General features: G+C 33.2%; 1 protein-coding gene across 1 annotated transcript; it reads right to left on the bottom strand.

Moving 5' to 3' along the window:
• Nucleotides 1-17,857: 17,857 nt before the first annotated feature.
• Nucleotides 17,858-19,857, bottom strand: OCT3 (organic cation/carnitine transporter 3). Its single transcript, XM_028045874.2, has 2 exons — nucleotides 19,114-19,857; nucleotides 17,858-18,944 (listed from the first exon to the last, which is right to left on the bottom strand). The coding sequence occupies exons 1-2, from the start codon at nucleotides 19,784-19,786 to the stop codon at nucleotides 18,052-18,054; spliced, it is 1,566 nt and encodes a 521-aa protein (XP_027901675.1). The 5' UTR covers nucleotides 19,787-19,857; the 3' UTR covers nucleotides 17,858-18,051.
• Between the last annotated feature and the right edge of the window lie 876 nt (nucleotides 19,858-20,733).

Here is a 20,733-nt window from a genome sequence, read left to right as displayed (position 1 = left end):
ACCCACCCACCCAGAAACACACACACACACGCACACACGGATGGACGCACGCACATACGAACGCACGGCCAGACGCACGGACAAAAGCACGCATGCACGCACGCACGCACGCACAATTTGACACACACACAGACACACACAGACAGACACAAACACACACTGACCTTGGAGCTCCGTTATAGAACTGCTCACTCACTTCTTTTTTTCTTTGATTGTCCTTCTCCTTCTCGTGTACTCGATGTGTATTTGTAGTGTGATAAGAACTTGTGTGTTTCTCTTTCTCGATTTGTATTTGCAGTGCATTGAGAAGTTGTGTTCCTCTTTTTTTACGGTTATTTTATCAATTTTACCGTTGCTCAATTTTTATCATGCCCCTCTGTTCCTATTTTTTAATTTTCATAAAAATTTGAATTGAAATTAATTTAAAATATATAAATAACTTTTAAAATAGTTGTTAAATTTAAAATAAAAAACATAACATATGTACGTAAAAAAAACTTTAATAATGGTTAAGAATAAACTATCACACACACGCACACATGTACGAAAGGACGGACGAATGGATGGAGGCACACACACTCGCGCTCACGCACCCACACACCCACACACGCACGTATGCATGCACGCACCCACCCACCCACCCAGGCATGCACCCATCCACCCACCAACAAACACACACACACGCACGCAGGCACGCACGTACGAAAGGATGGACGGACGCACGCACGTATGCACGCACTCACGCACCAACGCACCCACACACGCACATATGCACGCACCCACCCACCCACAAACACACACACGCACACACCGATGGACGCACGCACATACGCACAGACAGACGCACGAACACACCCACGGACAGAAGAACGCATGCACGCACGGATGGACACACACACGGACACACACTGACCTTGGAGCTCCCTTATTGAAATGCTCACTCACTTCTTTTTTTATTTGATTTTCCTTCTCCTTCTCGTGTACTCAATGTGTATTTGTAGTGTGATGAGAACTTGTGTGTTTCTCTTTCTCGATTTGTATTTGAGTGCATTGAGAAGTTGTGTTCCTCTTTTTTTACGGTTATTTTATCAATTTTACCATTGCTCAATTTTTATCGTGGTCCTGTGTTCCTATTTTTTAATTTTTATAAAAATTTGAATTAAAATCAATTTAAAATATATAAACAACTTTTAAAATAGTTGTTAAATTTAAAATCAAAAACATAAAACATATACGTAAAAAAAAACTTTAATAATGGTTAAGAATAAACTATCACACACACATATGCACGCACGCCCGTACGAAAGGACGAACGGATGGACGGAGGCACGCACGCACGCATGCACACACTAACCCACGCACGCCCCGATCGACGTACGCACACACGCACGGACTCACACGGACACACACTGACCTTGGAACTCCGTTATACAACAGCTTACTCACTTCATTTTTTCTTTGATTTTCCTTCACCTTCTCGTATACTCGATCTATATTTGTAGTGTGATGAGAACTGGTGTGTTTCTCTTGCTCGATTTGTATTTGCAGTGCGTTGATAACTTATGTTTCTCCTTTTTACGATTATTTTATCAATTGGTATTTTGAAATGTGGACACAAAAGAGGGAATCCTAATCACTTAAAATTGATAAGATAATTATTTGGAAGACAAACATGAAAAAAAAAATGTTCAAAATAATTTTTAGTTACCAATAATTATTAGTTACCAAGTCATTGTGACTTAAGAATTATAATAGGCATATTTATTAAATGTTTAAAATCTTTGAGATGTAAATGCAATACGTATAAATTTGACTCATGTATCACAAAATAAAGCAATTGTTATACATCTAAAAAATGTTTAAATTTGAGTTATAATAAACGATATATATTTTCCAACAAAGCATTTAACAACAATCAACCAGCTTCAAACACACATCAGATCAGATCATACTCAGTCTAGTACCTAAGATTCACGACACTGACCTTGGAGCTCCCTATACAACTGCTCACTCACTTCTTTCGTTCTTTGATTTTCCTTTTCCTTCTCGTGTACTCGATGTGTATTTGTAGTACGATGAGAACCTGTGTGTTTCTCTTTCTTGATTTGTATTTGCAGTGCATTGAGAACTTGTGTATCTATTTTTTACGGTTATTTTATCAATTTTACCATTGCTCAATTTTTATCGTGCCCTTGTGTTCCTATTTTTTAATTTTTATAAAAATTTGAATTGAAATCAATTTAAAATATATAAATAACTTTTAAAATAGTTGTTAAATTGAAAATCAAAAATATAAAATACTTACGAAAAAAAAATTTAATAATGGTTAAGAATAAACTATTACACACACACACACACGAACTCATGCACGCACGTATGGACGGACGAACGGATGGACGGACGCACGCACACACTCACGCACCCTCGCACCCACGCACGCACGTATGTACACACCCACACACCCACCCACGCACGCATGCACCCACCCACCCACAAACACACCCACGCACGGACGCACGCACACACGGACAGACGAATGCACGTATGCACGGACAGACGTACACATGCATGGACGGACCCACGCACGCATGGACGCACACACGGACACATACTGACCTTGGAGCTCCCTTATACAACTGCTCACTCACTTCTTTTTTTCCTTGATTTTTCTTCTCCTTCTCGTGTACTCGATGTGTATTTGTAGTGTGATGAGAACTTGTGTGTTTCTCTTTCTCGATTTGTATTTGCAGTCCGTTGAGAACTTGTGTTTCTCTTTTTTACGGTTATTTAATCAATTTTATTGTTGCTCAATTTTTATCCTACCCCTATGTTCAATTTTTTATTTTCATAAAAAATTGAATTAAAATTAATTTAAAATATATAAATAACTTGTAAAATAGTTGTTAAATTTAAAATCAAAAACATAAAATATGTACGTTAAAAAAATTTAATAATGGTTAAGAATAAACTATTACACACACACACACGCACGCACGTACGGACGGATGAACGGACGGATGCACGGACGCACGCAATTACGCACCCACCCAACCACGCACGCACCCACGCACGCACCCACCCACCCTCAAACACACCCACGCACGCATGCACACACTCACGCACCAACACACCCACACACGCACGTATGCACGCACCCACCCACCCACGCAAGCAAGCACTCACCCACCACAAACACAGTCACGTACGGACGCATGCACGCAGGCACACATCCATGTACGCACGGACTGACGAACGCACGCACGCACCGATGGACGCACGCACGCACGCACGGTTGGCCACACACACACGGACAGACATGAACACGCACGAACACACACAGACACACACTGACCTTGGAGCTCCGTTATACAACTACTCACTCACTTCATTTTTTCTTTGATTTTCTTTCTGCTTCTCGTATACTCGATGTGTATTTGTAGTGTGATGAGAACTTGTGTGTTTCTCTTACTCGATTTGTATTTGTAGTGCGTTAGGAACTTATGTTTCTCCATTTTACGGTTATTTTATCATTTGGTATTTTGAAATGTGGACACAAAAGAGGGAATTCTAATCACTTAAAATTGAGAAAATAATTATTTTGAAGACAAACGTGAAAAAAAAAGAAATGTTCAAATTAATTTTTAGTTACCAATAATTATTAGTTACCAAGTCATTGTGGCTTAACCATTATAGAGGGCATATGTATTAAATGTTTAAAATCTTTGAGATGTAAATGTAACAAGTGTAAATTTGAGTCATGTATCACAAAATAAAGCAATTGTTATACAACTAAAAAATATTTAAATTTGAGTTATAATAAATCATATATATTTTACAACAAAGCATTTAACAACAATCAACCAGCTTCAAACACACATCAGATCAGATCATACTCAGTCTAGTACTTAAGATTCACGACACTGACCTTGGAGCTCCCTTATACAACTGCTCACTCACTTCTCTTTTTCTTTGATTTTCCTTCTCCTTCTCGTGTACTCGATGTGTATTTGTAGTGTGATCAGAACTTGTGTGTTTCTCTTTCTCGATTTGTATTTGCAGTGCATTGAGAACTTGTGTTTCTCTTTTTTACGGTTATTTTATCAATTTTACCGTTGCTCAATTTTTATTGTGCCCTTATGTTCCTATTTTTTAATTTTCATAAAAATTTGAATTAAAATCAATTTAAAATATATAAATAACTTTTAAAATAAATGTTAAATTTAAAATAAAAAACATAAAATATGTATGTAAAAAAAACTTTAACTATCGTTAAGAATAAACTATCACACACACACGCACGCACGTACGGACGGACGAATGGATGGATGGACGGACGGACGCACACACGCACGCATGCACGCACTCGCGCAACCACACACCCACACACGCATGTATGCACGCACCCACCCACCCACACACCCACGCACGCACGCATCCACCCACCCACAAACACACACACACACATGCACGCACACACGTACGCACGGACGCACGCACGGATTGACACACGCACACACGGACGAACGCACGGATGGACACACACACAGATAGACACGAACTCGCACGGACACACAATGACCTTGGAGCTCAGTTATACAACTGCTCACTCACTGCTTTTTTTCTTTGATTTTCCTTCTCCTTCTCGTGTATTCGATATGTATTTGTAGTGTGATGAGAACTTGTGTGTTTCTCTTGCTCGATTTGTATTTGCAGTGCGTTGAGAACTTATGTTTCTCCTTTTTATAGTTATTTTATCAATTTGTATTTTGAAATGTGGACACAAAAGAGGGAATCCTAATCACTTAAAATTAAAATTGATAAAATAATTATTTGAAAGACAAATGTGAAAAAAAAAAGAAATGTTCAAAATAATTTTTAGTTACCAATAATTATTAGTCACCAAGTCATTGTTGCTTAATAATTATAAAGGGCATATGTACTAAATGTTTAAAATCTTTGAGATGTAAATGCAATAAGTGTAAATTTGAGTTATATATCACAAAATAAACCAATTATTATACAACTAAAAAATATTTAAATTTGAGTTATAATAAATCATATATTTTACAACAAAGCATTTAACAACCATCAACCAGCTTCAAACACACATCAGATCAGATCATACTCAGTCTAGTACTTAAGACTCACGACACTGACCTTGGAGCTCTCTTATACAACTGCTTACTCACTTCTCTTTTTCTTTGATTTTCCTTCTCCTTCTCGTGGACTCGATGTGTATTTGTAGTGTGATGAGAACTTGCATGTTTCTCTTGCTCGATTTGTATTTGCAGTGCGTTGATAACTTGTGTTTCTATTTTTTACGGTTATTTTATCGATTTTACTGTTGCCCAATTTTTATCGTGCCCCTGTGTTCCTATTTTTTAATTTTCATAAAAATTTAAATTAAAATCAATTAAAAATATATAATTAACTTTAAAGATAGTTGTTAAATTTAAAATCAAAAACATAAAATATGTACGTAAAAAAAACTTTTAAAATAATGGTTAAAGACAAAAAAAATTAGAATAATGGTTAAGAATAAACTATTTATAAAATAATTAATTTTTAAAATAATTAAGGGTAAAACTGAAATAAGTAAATGTGGAGACAAAATTATATAATGTAATGTTATTAAATTAATATATAAAATAAAATTATATTTATTAAAAATAATGTGAAATATATATGAAAGTATGAGTAAATAACTGTTGACTAATAGAGAAAAAAAAGAAGAGTAGAGATAAACGTTTTTATAAAATCTTTGTAAAAGTAACGATCAATTTTAAAAAATTTAATAAATAATGATATTTTAAAGAGTAAAATTGGTATTTTGAAATGAGGACACAAAAGAGGAAATACTAATCACTTCAAATTGATAAAATAATTATTTGGAAGACAAACGTGAAAAAAAAAAGAGAAATGTTGAAAATAATTTTTAGTTACCAATAATTATTAGTTACCAAGTCATTGTTGCTTAACAATTATAAAGGGCATATGCATTCAATGTTTAAAATCTTTTAGATGTAAATGCAACACGTATAAATTTAGTCATGTATCACAAAATAAAGCAATTGTCATACATCTAAAAAGTATTTAAATTTGAGTTATAATAAATCATATATATTTTACAACAAAGCATTTAACAACAATCAACCAGCTTCAAACACACATCAGATCAGATCATACTCAGTCTAGTACTTAAGACTCACGACACTGACCTTGGAGCTCCCTTATACAACTGCTTACTCATTTCTCTTTTTCTTTGATTTTCCTTCTCCTTCTCGTGTACTCAATGTGTATTTGTAGTGTGATGAGAAGTTGTGTGTTTCTCTTGCTTGATTTGTATTTGCAATGCGTTGATAACTTGTGTTTCTCTTTTTTACGGTTATTTTATCAATTTTACCGTTGCTCAACTTTTATCGTGTCCATGTGTTCCTATTTTTAATTTTCATAAAAAATTGAATTAAAATCAATTTAAAATATATAAATAACTTTTAAAATAGTTGTTAAATTTAAAATCAAAAACATAAAATATGTAAGTAAGAAAATTTTTTAATAATGGTGAAGAACAAACTATCACACATACATGCACACACGCACGCACGCACGTACGGATAGACGGATGGACGGACGAACGGACGCACGCACACACGCACTCACGCACCCACCCACCCACCCACGCACCCACCCACCCACCAACAAACACACACGCACGCACGCACGCACGCACGTACACGCACGGACAGACGCACGCACGCACGCATGCACGCACAGACGGACGGACGGTCGCACACACGCACGGTTGGACACACACACATGGACACACACGGACACAAACGAACACACACACACACCCCTGGGCGAGCTTCTGCTAATCTCGCCTAGGCGAGGCAAGCTCGCTCGGGAAAAAGTAGCAGTTCTCCCTCGTTGTTCTACGCTTGTAAAACCAGAGATTCATCCAAACAGAAAATCATACATATTCATCTCATCATAGACATCATACAAGCACCATAAATTCAACACAGAACTAAGAGCAGGAAAAAATAGATTTAGAATACAAAACCCTAGCTTCCCTTACTTAGAAAGAGTTAGCAAACGACTCGTACACTCAAACAGTGAGCACCGTAGCTCTGGGAGCAGCTTAGTAAGCTGGAACGTAGTGGAACAGAAAGGAAACGAGGTCAATAAGAGGAAATCTTAGTTGGAACCAAGACAACAGAACCAGAATAGAGGAAACATCAGTTGAAAGATCAACTTACGTGGAATGAACGGAGTTCTTCTGGCTCAATGAAAAGCAGAAGTAAAACCCTAACAAAGCTTAGTTGCTGCTCTAAGAGAGGGAAGGAGTTGTTTCTGGCAAATGAGCAGAATGAAAGTGTTAGGGCTATTTAGAGTCTTAGGCACCCTATGGGCCAGCCCTTAGGCTCAACAGATGGGGCTAGGCCCCTTTAATTTTTTTAGGGCACAAAAGAGGGTTTTACATTCTTCCCAACAACAAAAATTTTCGTCCTAAAAAATTCACTGATGGGATAGGAAGAAACTATGTTTTACTCACGTCCTCCGACAACCACCACCTAGACATGATAGATTTGATGACTCCAACACCTATAATCACTGAAAACTTTTGCCTTTGTGCTAAACGATATGTGTCCAACTGTGTAGATTGGTTTAGTCACTAGTCTCGAAGCAACTCCCAACCTGCAACCTTAAAACTGGAATGCTCCTCCATACCTGCCCAACCAACTTGCACATGATATACTGACTCACTTACGATATGCTTTCCACTACTCGCTGTAGGTTTTTACCAAAGTCGCAGATGACTTCAAGTCTCAAACTAAAGAATGTTAATTATCACTTCACATCACTTCCTTCTCTCTTTTAAGCATCACTCCACTGACTTGATCACACTTCAGTTCTGGCCTATTGCCCCACCATCACACTCTTGGCCATTTTTATGCATAACAACACTTATAACATCTCGCCTCCTGTTTTCAACCAAAGGTAACCAAGTCCACAACCAAGTCATTCCATTTCCAAATTAAACCCCTGTGTGTTACAACCACCTGATTCATTTCGGCCTCTCATTGCTAGGCAATCTCACCACCTTCTGCGAACTAGGATTTGCCAATTTCGCCTCTTCCACCAATCCAAGAAAGCACTATATATGGCCACCTAGCAATATTCGATGACACTTCTCCTAACACTATGTATCCACATGGCTCCAAATCTTAACATTGTCGGGATGTAGAATCAAGTTGATTTCCTCAAACGATGTTTCACTTATATGCATTGATATCTTCCTTTATTCTAACCTTTGGATTTAACTCCTTTTTTTGGAAAGCTTGCAGTATCTGCCTCTGAGAACCCATCCTTGAAGTTCCCTCTGACCAAACATTGTTTTATGAACTCTAGCATCTTCTTTGGTCTATTATCCAAGACTGAGCTTTCCTTGCTCCACGATATACATCATACATCAACTTCCTATCTCTGAGGCAAGAAGTTGTCTCAGAGACCTCCTCCAACACTTGTAACGGTAAGCAGGCCAAGTTGAGATCGAATCTCCATTCCCTTATCCCCGTAGACACCAGACGCAAAGCACAAAGACATAACAAAACAAACTAGAACATACAAGACAATCTCCATCAATCTACAGATAACCAAACCTATTGTCTGTCATCCTTCTTTCCCCAAACAATTAGAATTAAGAAAGGAAAACAATATTCGATCTAGTCACGAGTGTGCACCCTCATCACTTTATAAAGATGTTTTGTGTTCTTAAAACTTTTGGTTTCACTGACAAACCCGACTAGACTTGACAACTTATGTCCGCGAGGCATGACAAACCCATAACCTCAGGTCATCCTAAAGACAAACTACTCTAATACCATTAATGTAACGTCCAATTTAAATAATAATGGAATTAAATGAAACATTACACAGATTAGTATGATAAGCAAAGTCATGGAGTATAAACACTACTCCTTACAACTGTCCGGAATAAAATAGGAAAGAAACTAGGGCACACCACGATGCCAGTTACCAAAAAATAGCATAAGGGATCTAAAGTATTCAACATAAAGTGCCAAGATAAGGCAGTACATAGGCCATATCCCTAAAGGAAAACATAAAAGTGGAATCTAGTCTAGGTAGGCTATACAGCGGAATCACCATTTCCCTATTGAACACGAGAAGTTCTCGTATCTGCTCACATCAATAAATTGATGATCATCGTAAATAGAGAAAACCACACACGTAACAATCAAACAAGCAAATGGTAAACTAGAGCAGAAAATAGTTTATCATACAAGTACATATAATTTCACAGTCCAAGATGCATACGTCAACCAATCATGTTATGACTTGCAAACAATACACTAAGACTCAAGACCGACTCATTCGGATACATATAATTAGTCGGATTCAGCGAATGCTTGCAATTGTGGTGGCCTTTCCTGCTCTACCGAGATAATTTTTACAGTGTTTCTTCCCCCCCCCCCCCACAAGGTTAGCCCTTAAAGTGTTTCAGGCCTCCTGCTACTCTCACCACTCGAGTCAGTACGCTCTATGTGAGACTAACTAACTCTTTAGAGTGTCAGGATGCAATCCTTACATTGAATCCTTACTAAATTATATAAATGGGGCATCACCATGAACTCCCACTAACAGGGGTCATGGAATTACGTCTTGACCAACTGAGGCACCACCATGAGGTCTCACATAGAGGCTCAAGCTAGGAGCCCTCGCTCAAGCGAGAGGAGTGCTCTCGCTCAAGCTACAGGCTCTCGCTTAGGCGAGACTGCGAACTAAGGTCTTGGGGGTTTCGTGAACTCTCATTTAGGCGAGGCCATCTCGCTTGAGCGAAATGGTTTTTCGCTCAAAATCTCAGTTTCCCGCCTGAGCGAGTGCTCGAGCGAAAACCCCTAGGCGAGCTTCTACTAATCTCGCCTAGGTGAGGCGAGCTCGCTCGGGAGAAAGTAGCAGTTCTCCCTCGTTGTTCTACGCTTGTAAAACCAGATATTTGTCCAAACAGAAAAACATACATATTCATCTCATCGTAGACATCATACAAGCACCAAGAGCAGGAAAAAATAGATTTAGAATATAAAACCCTAGCTTCCCTTACTTGGAAAGAGCTAGCAAACAACTCGTACACTCAAACAGTGAGCACTGTAGCTCCGGAAGTAGCTTAGTGAGCTGGAACTTAGTGGAACATAAAGGAAACGAGGTCAATAAGGGGAAACCTTAGTTGGAACCAAGACAACATAACCAGAACAGAGGAAATATCAGTTGGAATATCAACTTACGTGGAATGAACGAAGTTCTTCTGGCTCAACGAAAAGCGGAAGTAAAACCCTAGCAGAGCTTGGCATCTGATCTAAAGAGGGAAGGAGTTGTTTCTGGCAAATGAGCAGAATGAAAGTGTTAGGACTGTTTAGAGTCTTGGGCACCCTATAGGCCAGCCCTTAGACCCAACAGATTTGGATAGGACTCTTATAATGTTAATTTGACTCTCTCTGGTTTAGTTAGATTAGTTTCTTCCTACACCTGAGCGTTAGTACAAGAGTGTATTGTTTGGTCATTAAAATTTATATATCAATTTATTCTATCTAAATATTCAAATTATTTTTATTTTTTATAAGTGTAAAAGATTTTAAGTGTAAAAAATTACAATTGAAAAAATGTGAGAAGTAAAATAATATGAGTACTTAGGGAGTGATTTGATATATAAATGATAAAAAATTATTTTATCATGAATATATAAGTTGTAATTAAGTTTAATTGTTAATCTAGTCCTAAATTGGAGAGGATAAAATTGAATCATTTTAAAAAATAGGGGGACTAAATTGAATAAAAGTTCAAAATTGTAAATAGGGAGACTAAATTGAAAATATTCACGGTTAGTCTGACATGTGACCTTTATTTTTAAAATTAAAAAATTAAAAAATATAAAAAATGTAAATTTCACGAATTGATACATGACACGACTATAACGTGATACATGACAGTTGAATTTTTTTTAATTTTTTTAAATAAAAAAATTGAAAATTTTATAAAATGACACGTGACATGTATGAATATTTTATTAATGTTAATTTAACGAAAATGAATAAATTGAATATTTTTAAAGAATTAAAAAATCAAATTTAATAAAAAATAATAAAAAATCAAAATGAACCGAACCCACCAATTAGAAAACTAAATCACTTATTAAACCTAAAATAATATTTATATGTATGAAAGTGGTAAGTAAGGAAGTTACTAGCTGCTCTTTCTCCATATGATTTCTGATTGTCTTGTTTTCAGGCAATGACATAAAGGTTGTTTACTGGTTTAGATGGATAAAGGTTCGTTACTCCTATTTGCATTTTCTTACCTAAATATCCATTTTTGTTTGATATTAAATTCATTAATGCTTTATATGTAAGCATAATTGAGTTTATGCATCTGATTAATGTAAGCAAAATAAATTAAACGAAACATAAATATGATTATTCATAATGTTTATGTGCAGGTGCAAGTACATAAAAATTACAATCAATCAAAAATATAAAAAAAAAAAAATGGGGAGAAGATGGTATTGTTTATTTATTTATTTTTTTAAATCATGTATCTCGAAAATTTGTAATGTTAAAAATTTACTTTTTACGTATATGACTTTTGAATATAGTAAAATTTCACATATTTCTTCTAATTATCTAACAAGATATATTTTATTTTTTTATTTACCATTATATTTTTTAAATGCACTTTATTAGGTATAACTAAGAACATGGAACAGTTTGGTAGATTTATACCACTTAATTTGTTATGAATGAGCTAGAGTGCTTTGGATAATTATTATAATTTGTTATGGATTAGTTAGAAATAAATTTTGTTACAAATCTTTCTTAAGGATCCTTGCTACGGATTAATAAGGGATAAAATTTGATACAATCAATTAAGGATTAATTAGAGATAAAATTTGTTACGGATCAATTAGGGATTAGTTAAGAAATTTAAATTTTTTTATTTTTTGAACTAAGTTTTGCGTTTTCGGTCAAAAAAGAATGAGGGAATAATCTAAAAGCTTTACTTTTTTGTGTATTTTAGACCGCATTTTTATGAATAAGTCCATACTTTTTACAAGCAACATTTATATAAATGTTGCTTACGATAGTTTTTAAGTCACGTTTACAAAAATGTTGCCTTTGTTATGTTTAAACCATATTTTTATATCCGTAATCTTGTTTATTATTGTTTAAAATCATTTTTATTGTAGTGTAATATGTTTTACTTTTAGTTTTAGTTTTTTAATAGTAAAAACTTGTGTTCAATATACATGGTGGCTTTAATTTTGTATTTTAAGTTAATATGACCTTTCCTTGCTATTTTGTTCATAATTTTTTTAGTAGATACTATTTCTTGTTGATTCTTGTATTAGATATTTTCAATTTTTAGGTATTTAAAATAAACATATTGTACCATAGATTTAGATTCTTATGTTATTTTCTACAATTTTTAAATGTTGAAGACATATTTGTATGAAAACTCATACGAATTTGATTATTGATGTATATTATAGTGAACTTTTATAATTAGACCCGTGAATCTAATTAGATCTCGCATTTATATCCATTTTTACAATTGATTAAAAGGTGTATATATATATATATATATATATATATATATATATATTTTGTATCATAGATTTAGTTTACATATGCTGAAACCATTTGTTTTTTTTTTCTGTTTAAAAGTTTCAGACATTTTATGATTATAATATGTTTTATTTTGAATATTTATTTGCAACTATTTTGCTTTTTTGATTGAGATATCGAAGCTCTAATGATATACTAATAAATAAAGTTATCATGTGGCTAAGAGCTAATGAAGAAGAACTTTAAGACCATCTAATAGTATCATTAGAAAATATATTATGTTCTTATATTTGTGCTTAAACTTGTTTAAGTTTTATCTTGCCTAAATATAACAACAAATACTTTTTTAAGATATGTTATACTTCAATGTTGGGATCTAATTATAAAAAGATTTTACCTCAAATGATCATAAAATAATACCCTTTCAATTGTAATATATTGTATATTTATTTAAATTATTTACTCATCAAGAAAAGTAAAAAACTTAAGGTATGTGTTAGATTAAGAGCTTCTTTATAAGTCACTAGATTAAGGTATGCGTTGAAGAACTGAAACAAAAAAGAAACCCTGCTACTATCATGTGTTGATTCATGACCGAATAACAGTATTAAAAATGCTGAACACATATAATATAACATTTTTTTAAATAATTTTTGTGTATTATTTAGTTAATTAAATTAATAAGATAAACTGATAAGTAAAAATCAAAGGAAAATTTTGAATTTAAGAAGTTAAACTAAAATTTTAAAATGAAAACGAAAGAATATATATTGGCATATATAAAATCATTTTACATGCAAGTAGTCATTAATTATAAGAACGTGTGATTCAGTTGTTGGTCTTATCTTATTAGTGCTGCATCAAGTTGGAGTGACAAATTGGTCTTGCCACGTATTTTAATAAATAAACATAAATCTAATTATCTGTAAAAGATTTTAATTTAATTTAATTTATATTAAATTAAATTTATATTTTTTTTAATTTTATTTTAAAAATATATAATTTTTTTTAGTATTTACAATTATCCATAAATACATCCGGATTTTAAAAAATTCACAAATTTTTCGATAGATATCTAATGGGTAAAAAGACTAATAATGAATCGGATTTCGGATAGCAGGTATTATATATATTTGACCCGACTTGTTATTGTTCCTAGTTAAGATATTTTATATAAGTCACTAAATGACTTGATCAGCAACGTGTTCTTTATATTGATGAAGAAAAGTGATACATACAAGAGAGAATTTCAGGTAACATTCCAAAATGAGAGAATGGTGGACATAAAGAAAACTGTGTTTGGAAGGTTATGAGAGAGTAAGAGACGAATGTGAGAAGAAGAAAGTGAGAAGGAATAAGTTTTGAAGACGACTAAGGTTTAACAAGAGAAGAGAAGATATAGTTTTGGTGGGAAATGAAAAGAGTTCATAAGAAGACACCATTTATTCATTGTGGTTTAAATTTCAATTTTCAAATTGAAAGTTGCCACCAATTCTAATTTAAAGAAGTTACATATACTTTTTTTTTCTCTTTAGTTAAGTATGATATTTGTTTTTATTTTGATTTTTTTTTTAAATTTTGTAGATGTGTACATGTGTAAAAAATTATTTTTTGTGTTCTCTTAATTTGTATTATTTATAGATATAAAGATTCGAAAATATTGCACACCATTGATGTCCATCATAAAGTATATATTTTCCAAAGTACATCTTCATAAGTCCTCTTTCGTCAGGTGTTGAAGAAGAATTCATTAATTTAAAAATCCCTGAATTTATGTAGTGGGTTTAAAAGAGAACACATCATGAACAGCCTTTTAAGTTGAAATTCCAGAGGTATTAAATAGGTGGGACTTATAGCTTATAAATATGTAAGAGAGAAATGGACACCATTGCCACATGACAAGGTCATTAGAAAAAGATAAGAAGCAGTATGGTCCAATTATGCAGAAGGTAGGTGAGATGATAGAAGTCTGAATCAGTATTCTAAGAAATAACACAAAAATAGATGTTGTTAACTCAAATAGCAACAAACTCAAGTGTGTCATCAATCATGATCGAGAAGTTCAAGAGTGCGTGATAAATGACCTGCACCTGCAGAACAAGATCTCTCTTCATGGATGTACCATGACACATCATCACCTTTTAGAAGTGACAAGGTGACCGTTAGATTTATAGAGGGGGTTTCATTAGAAAAATACAAACACAAATGAAACTTGAGTCCAACTATATAAGACATTGACAACACTCTCAACCCAAAACGTTAAGACAATAGGTTTATGGGTCTTTAGCTTTATATAGTGTTCTACTTTCTCATTTCTAACCAATGTGAAACTTAGATTCATACTCGAATTCCTAACAGTGACTTAATAGTTAAAAGAAAGGAAATATAATGGGTTATTCAACTCTTTCCACTAACAACTAATAATTTTCATTACCTTATTCGAAGTTAAGGTTTTTCCTAGTAAAACATACTTTTAGAACTTGTTTCCGAAAATTTTTTGTAACCCTAAACGATTGTATGTAACATAGGTTTCAAAACCTTGATTAACTTGTGCAGGTTTAAAAACCCCTTTTAACTACTATTTAGGAATTCTAAAACTTTGGTAAAATACATAATGAGTTTCAGAATCTCTGTAAAATATAATAATTTTTAGAAATTTTATAAAAAGTTAAGTATGTTTAGTATGTGAATGTTGATCCAAAATTAAGATTCGTTCTATTCGAAATTTTAATACATTTTGGTCCCTAAACTTTAAAAATGAATGAATATATATTCCTTTTAATCCAATTATGTTAAATTCTTTTTGAAATGTCGAACGCATTTTCTAGAAAATATGAAACTGAAAAATGTGTCAAACAGTATGAATAACTTCAATACTAAAATGACCATTTTATAAATTACCATATGTTTCAAAACTTCCCTAAAGAATCATAAATTTCAAATTAATTTTTATTTGTTTATCATTTAAACATTCATTTATCAATTCAAAACAATTTATTTATCTTTATTTAACAAATTTCTTCTTAAATAAAACACATAAATGGTTATAATTACATTTAAATAACTAAATCAAATAAATGATACAGCTCATCAATATATATATATATATATATATATATATATATATATATATATATATATATATATATATATATATATATATATATATATAAATAAATGACAATAATATTTTGATTACTAAATTTTAACCACTTATTCTTACAACATGATATGTCATCTTTTAAGTGGTTTTGTGATATAGAAAAATGAGAAAATGAAAAAAATGAGTAACCATTTAAGAGATGTCATCTTATGTTATAAGAGAAAGTTGTCAAAATCTAGTTGGCAAAAAATCATTTTCTATAGATAAATATGTTTATGTGAGAGAAATTGTAGTAATTCTCTCTCATGTATAGCTTTGATATTTCAAGCAAAAAGTTATATTACTAAGTGTTGGTTCATAAATTGAGCGAAGAAAAGTCGATTGTGATGTGTTTTCCTTATATTCATAGGTATATTTTATAGCTTTAATAATCTAATTTATCTTTTAACGTTACTTTATGTATAAATATATATATTTTTTATAATTATGTCATATCGATTATGGTTAATATGAATGGTTGATGATGTTAGATATGGATGATTTGATAGATTTGAACAAGTTATGATTAACAAATGGTTAATGATATTTTAACCTACCATTCCAATTATTCTTTTTATATGATCACATTATATTACTAAAAAAATTAAAATAAATAATTGAAAAATAATTAGAGTAATAGATCAAAAGTGGATAAAAAAATGGGTTAAAATATCAACTTTCGGTAAATTTAATTATAACATTTCAATAGAAGAAAGCACAGCCAAGATACTAATTTTTCCAAAGCCTGTTCATCCGTGCAAAAGAACTAATAATCTCGTGGACATACACATGTCATAACCTTTACAAGTTGTGTTGATTTATAAGTCTCACCTTTTACATCTTATGTTGATGGGAAAAGATTACAAATATTTTAGGAACATTTGACAATTTATATAAAAGTTAGATAATCTTAAAAAAAAAGTTAATTTTTATATTTTTAGGAGAAAGAGAAAATGAATAACAATGAAACGTATCAATTAGTAATAAAAAAAAATGATGTTAAAATATCAGTTTTCTTCATAAGTCTCAGAATGTTAAATAATCTAACAAATAAAAAATAAATAAAAAGTATTATTTTGTATAAATGGCTCAATAAAATTAGAAAAACTTGGATTTTATATTCTATAGTAACAAATTTTCCTTCTTTATATATATATATATATATATATATATATATATATATATATATATATATATATATATATATATATATATATATATATATATTCTTCTTTAATATTGTACACAAAAGTGATACTTATAGAATATTTATGAAAGTCTTAAATAATTTACTAATAAATATATTTTTATTTTTATTTTAAAAGAGATAAGAATATAAATAAAAAATAAATTTGTGTATTTATGTAATTTTAAAATATTAAAGAAAATTTAAAAATCTTTAAAAATAACTAAATATAATCAATTTAAGTGTTAATATTAAAAAATTAAACACATTTATACCACGTTTGTATCCTTCCACAAGTGCTTGTAAAATCATTTTCAAAAATGATTTAAACTATAGTATACGTTATTGTCCTATCCTTACTCAAGTTCTTGCAGAATCATTTTAGAAATGATTTTAAACTAAGTTATTCTCAAACCAGTCGTATCTTCAATTCATGTCGTATCAAAATTAACATTACAACAGTTAAGTATCATTGAAGAATAGTCAGAGTCACTATTCCATTAAATAAAAAAAAAAGAGTTTTTTTATACCAAATACATTTAAAAGTATGAATTAAATATTGCACAAAATAAAGTAGATTTTGACACAATATCCCCACAACAGAATATAACACTCAAATTGAATTAATTTTATATATTATTTATGATCTGTTTTAATTTATATACATACAGATAGATGTTACATCACAACTATTATTTCATTTAAAGAACTAACACGTGCTATATAAGTCATAATTATTTTTAATTAGTTTTATGAAAACCTATTCAAAATAGCTTTACATGAATTAAATTGAATTTTTCATTTTTTTATCACTTTAAGTGAAAGAATTTTTTTTTATTATTAGAACTGACTATTTTCCTTAAAAAAAAAATGGAAACAAAGGAGTTCAAATTTCTTGAAATCATTCTCGAATTTCTTTTTTGTTTTTTATCCAATGAACATACAGATACGCACTTTATACATACATGTAACATAAACAACATGCATTGTTGACCTACGAAACAAATACAATCGTTCACACTTGACAATTGGCAAATCCACGAAACACGGTGCTCCATGTTCTTGAATGGAAAATTCCATAGAATTTAAGCCAACATGTCAGAAGCAATTTTCTCCTTGCTTTCTTCTTCATCCATTGTATCACACAGTGCTCTTCCTCTTGTCTCAGGCAAGAATATTCCAAAAACCCCACTGAAACCTATCACCAACCCGAAAACCCCGTAACACAGAAACTTGTTCGCTCTCCCGGCACTCACCAGCATTGGACTGAACGCGCCACCGAACACCACGGCCAACCTTGCCATGGACAGTGCTGAATTCCTGACACACGTTGGGAAGAGTTCGGTGGTGTAGATGAGGTAGACGTTAAACGAAGAACAGGCGCTGAAGAATGATATCAACTCGAACCCTATTTGCAGATTGCTCCATGGCTTGACTTCAATGATGGACAACATGCTGAAAACACCACTGAGGATGGTGAAGAGAAGGATTGTGGTTCTTCTGTTGAACTTATCTACGAAGAAGAAGACAATCAATGCAGAGGGTAACTCGGATAAGGCATTGAAAGTGACGCTCAAGTAGAGGTTAAAGGAGAGGTTTTGAAGGCCTAGTGGCATGCCATAATAGACCAATCCTATGCCTATACCCATGGCCATAATTGACACGAGCCTTCTAGAAGACCATTTCTTCTGTAGCAGGATTTTGAGGGCTGAGAACAAATCCACGTTCCAATTTTCTTCCTTGTGGGACATGTTATTAATGGCCAAATCCACGTTGCTTTGAGTCACAGATGTGATGCATTTCAGCGTGGCCACGGCTTCTTCTGTCCTTCCTCGCACCAGAAGCCATCTTGGTGATTCCGTAACGAACACCTTCACCAATATGCAGTAGATAATCGTTGAAATCGAAGTCCACAGATAAAGGTTCCTCCACGAAGAACTCTTGTTTGCGTAAGCCATGGCTGGTAGGGACAAGAACCCTACATTTATGTACACCACCAACACGTCAAAATTCGATTTACTCTCTCTCACTTTACTTTTAAAGTTACAAAAATTAATTAATTTATATTATTAAGAGTAATTAATTATCAATATTAACTGATTTTTGTTTTTATTTTAACCGTGGACAGGACCGTGCTTATTACGTACCTATAGTGAAGCAAAAGAAGCCGATGACACTGGTCTGGCCGCGGCGGCGTTTGCCGACGATCTCGGTGGCGAGGACGAGCGCGGAAGTGCCAATGGTGGCGCGAGCGAAGCCGCAGAGGAACTTGAGCGCGGAGTAGATCCAAACGTTGGGGGAGAGAGTGGCGAGAAAAGAAGTGATGCCCATGATGAGGCAGGAGAAGAAGAGCATGTTCTTGCGCCCGAGCGAGGAGTCCGCCAGCGAGGCCAGCAGGAATCCTCCGACCAAGCACCCGAGGAAGAAGCTCGAAGCGGGAAGCCCCGAGATTACGGAGTTCGCGCACTCCAGACCCCACTCCGACACGGTGGAAGAATGCGCAGGCCCGTCCCACGCCCACGACTCCCTGGGGAGGTCGCAGAGTGTGGCGGCGGCGGCGCAGTCATTGTCGGCGCTGGTGCAGCGCCACGAGGGCGGGGCGTCGGTGAAGACGGTGATGAAGGTCTGTTGGGCGTCGAAGAGCCAGGCGACGGAGACAAGTAGTGATTGGAGGAACTGGGACCAGTTGAACTCGCCTATGCAGAGTTCCACGGTGGATCCCAGGGATGGGTGGTGTTTGTTGGGTGGTGGTGATGGTGGTTGTTCTTCTGTGTCAGATGGTTGATTGGGTTGGCAGAGAAGAGGGGTGGGATCTGCCATGAAAAGAAAAAAATATATACTTTTTTTTTTTCTTCTCCTTCGCTTATGCAAATTGCGTTTATGCAAGGGGGGTTTATATGAGTGCGTAGAACGTTGGATCTTTCTGGATTCATCTTCGTTTATCTTCCAATAATATATGACTCAGTTAACCCTATCTTATCAAAAGCAAAATATATTCAAATCGTATATTTAAGTTTGGGGCATAGAAACTAATTTAAGGAAATTTCTTTATATATATTTTTTTAGTGTATAAATTATTTTTAATCATAGAAAAGTTGTTTATTTATTTTTCTTTATAAACTTTTGGGGAGAAACTCGTAAGTATGTTCTAAATATAACACCAACCATTTTAAAATATATATTTAGATAAATCCGTTGTAAATTTATGCAAAGTTTTTCAAACTAATGGGATCTTATGAGATAATTTTTTTTTTTTTTAAAGATATGTAAAGACGTATAATAGTTAGATATACGATGTCGATTTGTAAGTATGGATAAATATCTAAAAGAACAGAATTTTTATATCAATCTCATTGTTTTACAGAGTTAATAGCTGTTGATTTGTGACGAATAACAGTATTAAAAAAGCCCGAACACATATAATACCACATTTTTTTCATCATTTTTGTGTATTATTTAGTTAATTAAATTAATAAGATAAACTGATAAGTAAAAATCAAAGGAAAATTTTGAATTTAAGAAGTTAAACTAAAATTTTAAAATGAAAACGAAAGAATATATATTGGCATATATAAAATCATTTTACATGCAAGTAGTCATTAATTATAAGAACGTGTGATTCAGTTGTTGGTCTTATCTTATTAGTGCTGCATCAAGTTGGAGTGGCAAATTGGTCTTGCCACGTGTTTTAATAAATAAACATAAATCTGTGTGAATCAATAAGTTATTTAGAATTTGGTAAATACACATGTACTGCGCCAAGAATT

Source organism: Vigna unguiculata, chromosome 9 (genome assembly GCF_037176805.1).
Source record: "Vigna unguiculata cultivar grain cowpea cultivar isolate G323 ecotype 2 chromosome 9, ASM3717680v1, whole genome shotgun sequence".
Lineage (NCBI taxonomy): Eukaryota > Viridiplantae > Streptophyta > Magnoliopsida > Fabales > Fabaceae > Vigna > Vigna unguiculata.
Note: the sequence above shows the minus strand (reverse complement) of the source record. Positions and strands in the feature narration are given on the sequence as shown.

Bases quoted from the DNA above. Each gene is read 5' to 3' on its own strand.
- OCT3 (XM_028045874.2), bottom strand. From the start codon at position 19,786: ATGGCAGATCCCACCCCTCTTCTCTGCCAACCCAATCAACCATCTGAC. The intron at 18,945-19,113 runs GTACGTAATAAG...ACATAAATGTAG, and splicing joins CTTCTTTTGCTTCACTATAG to GGTTCTTGTCCCTACCAGCC.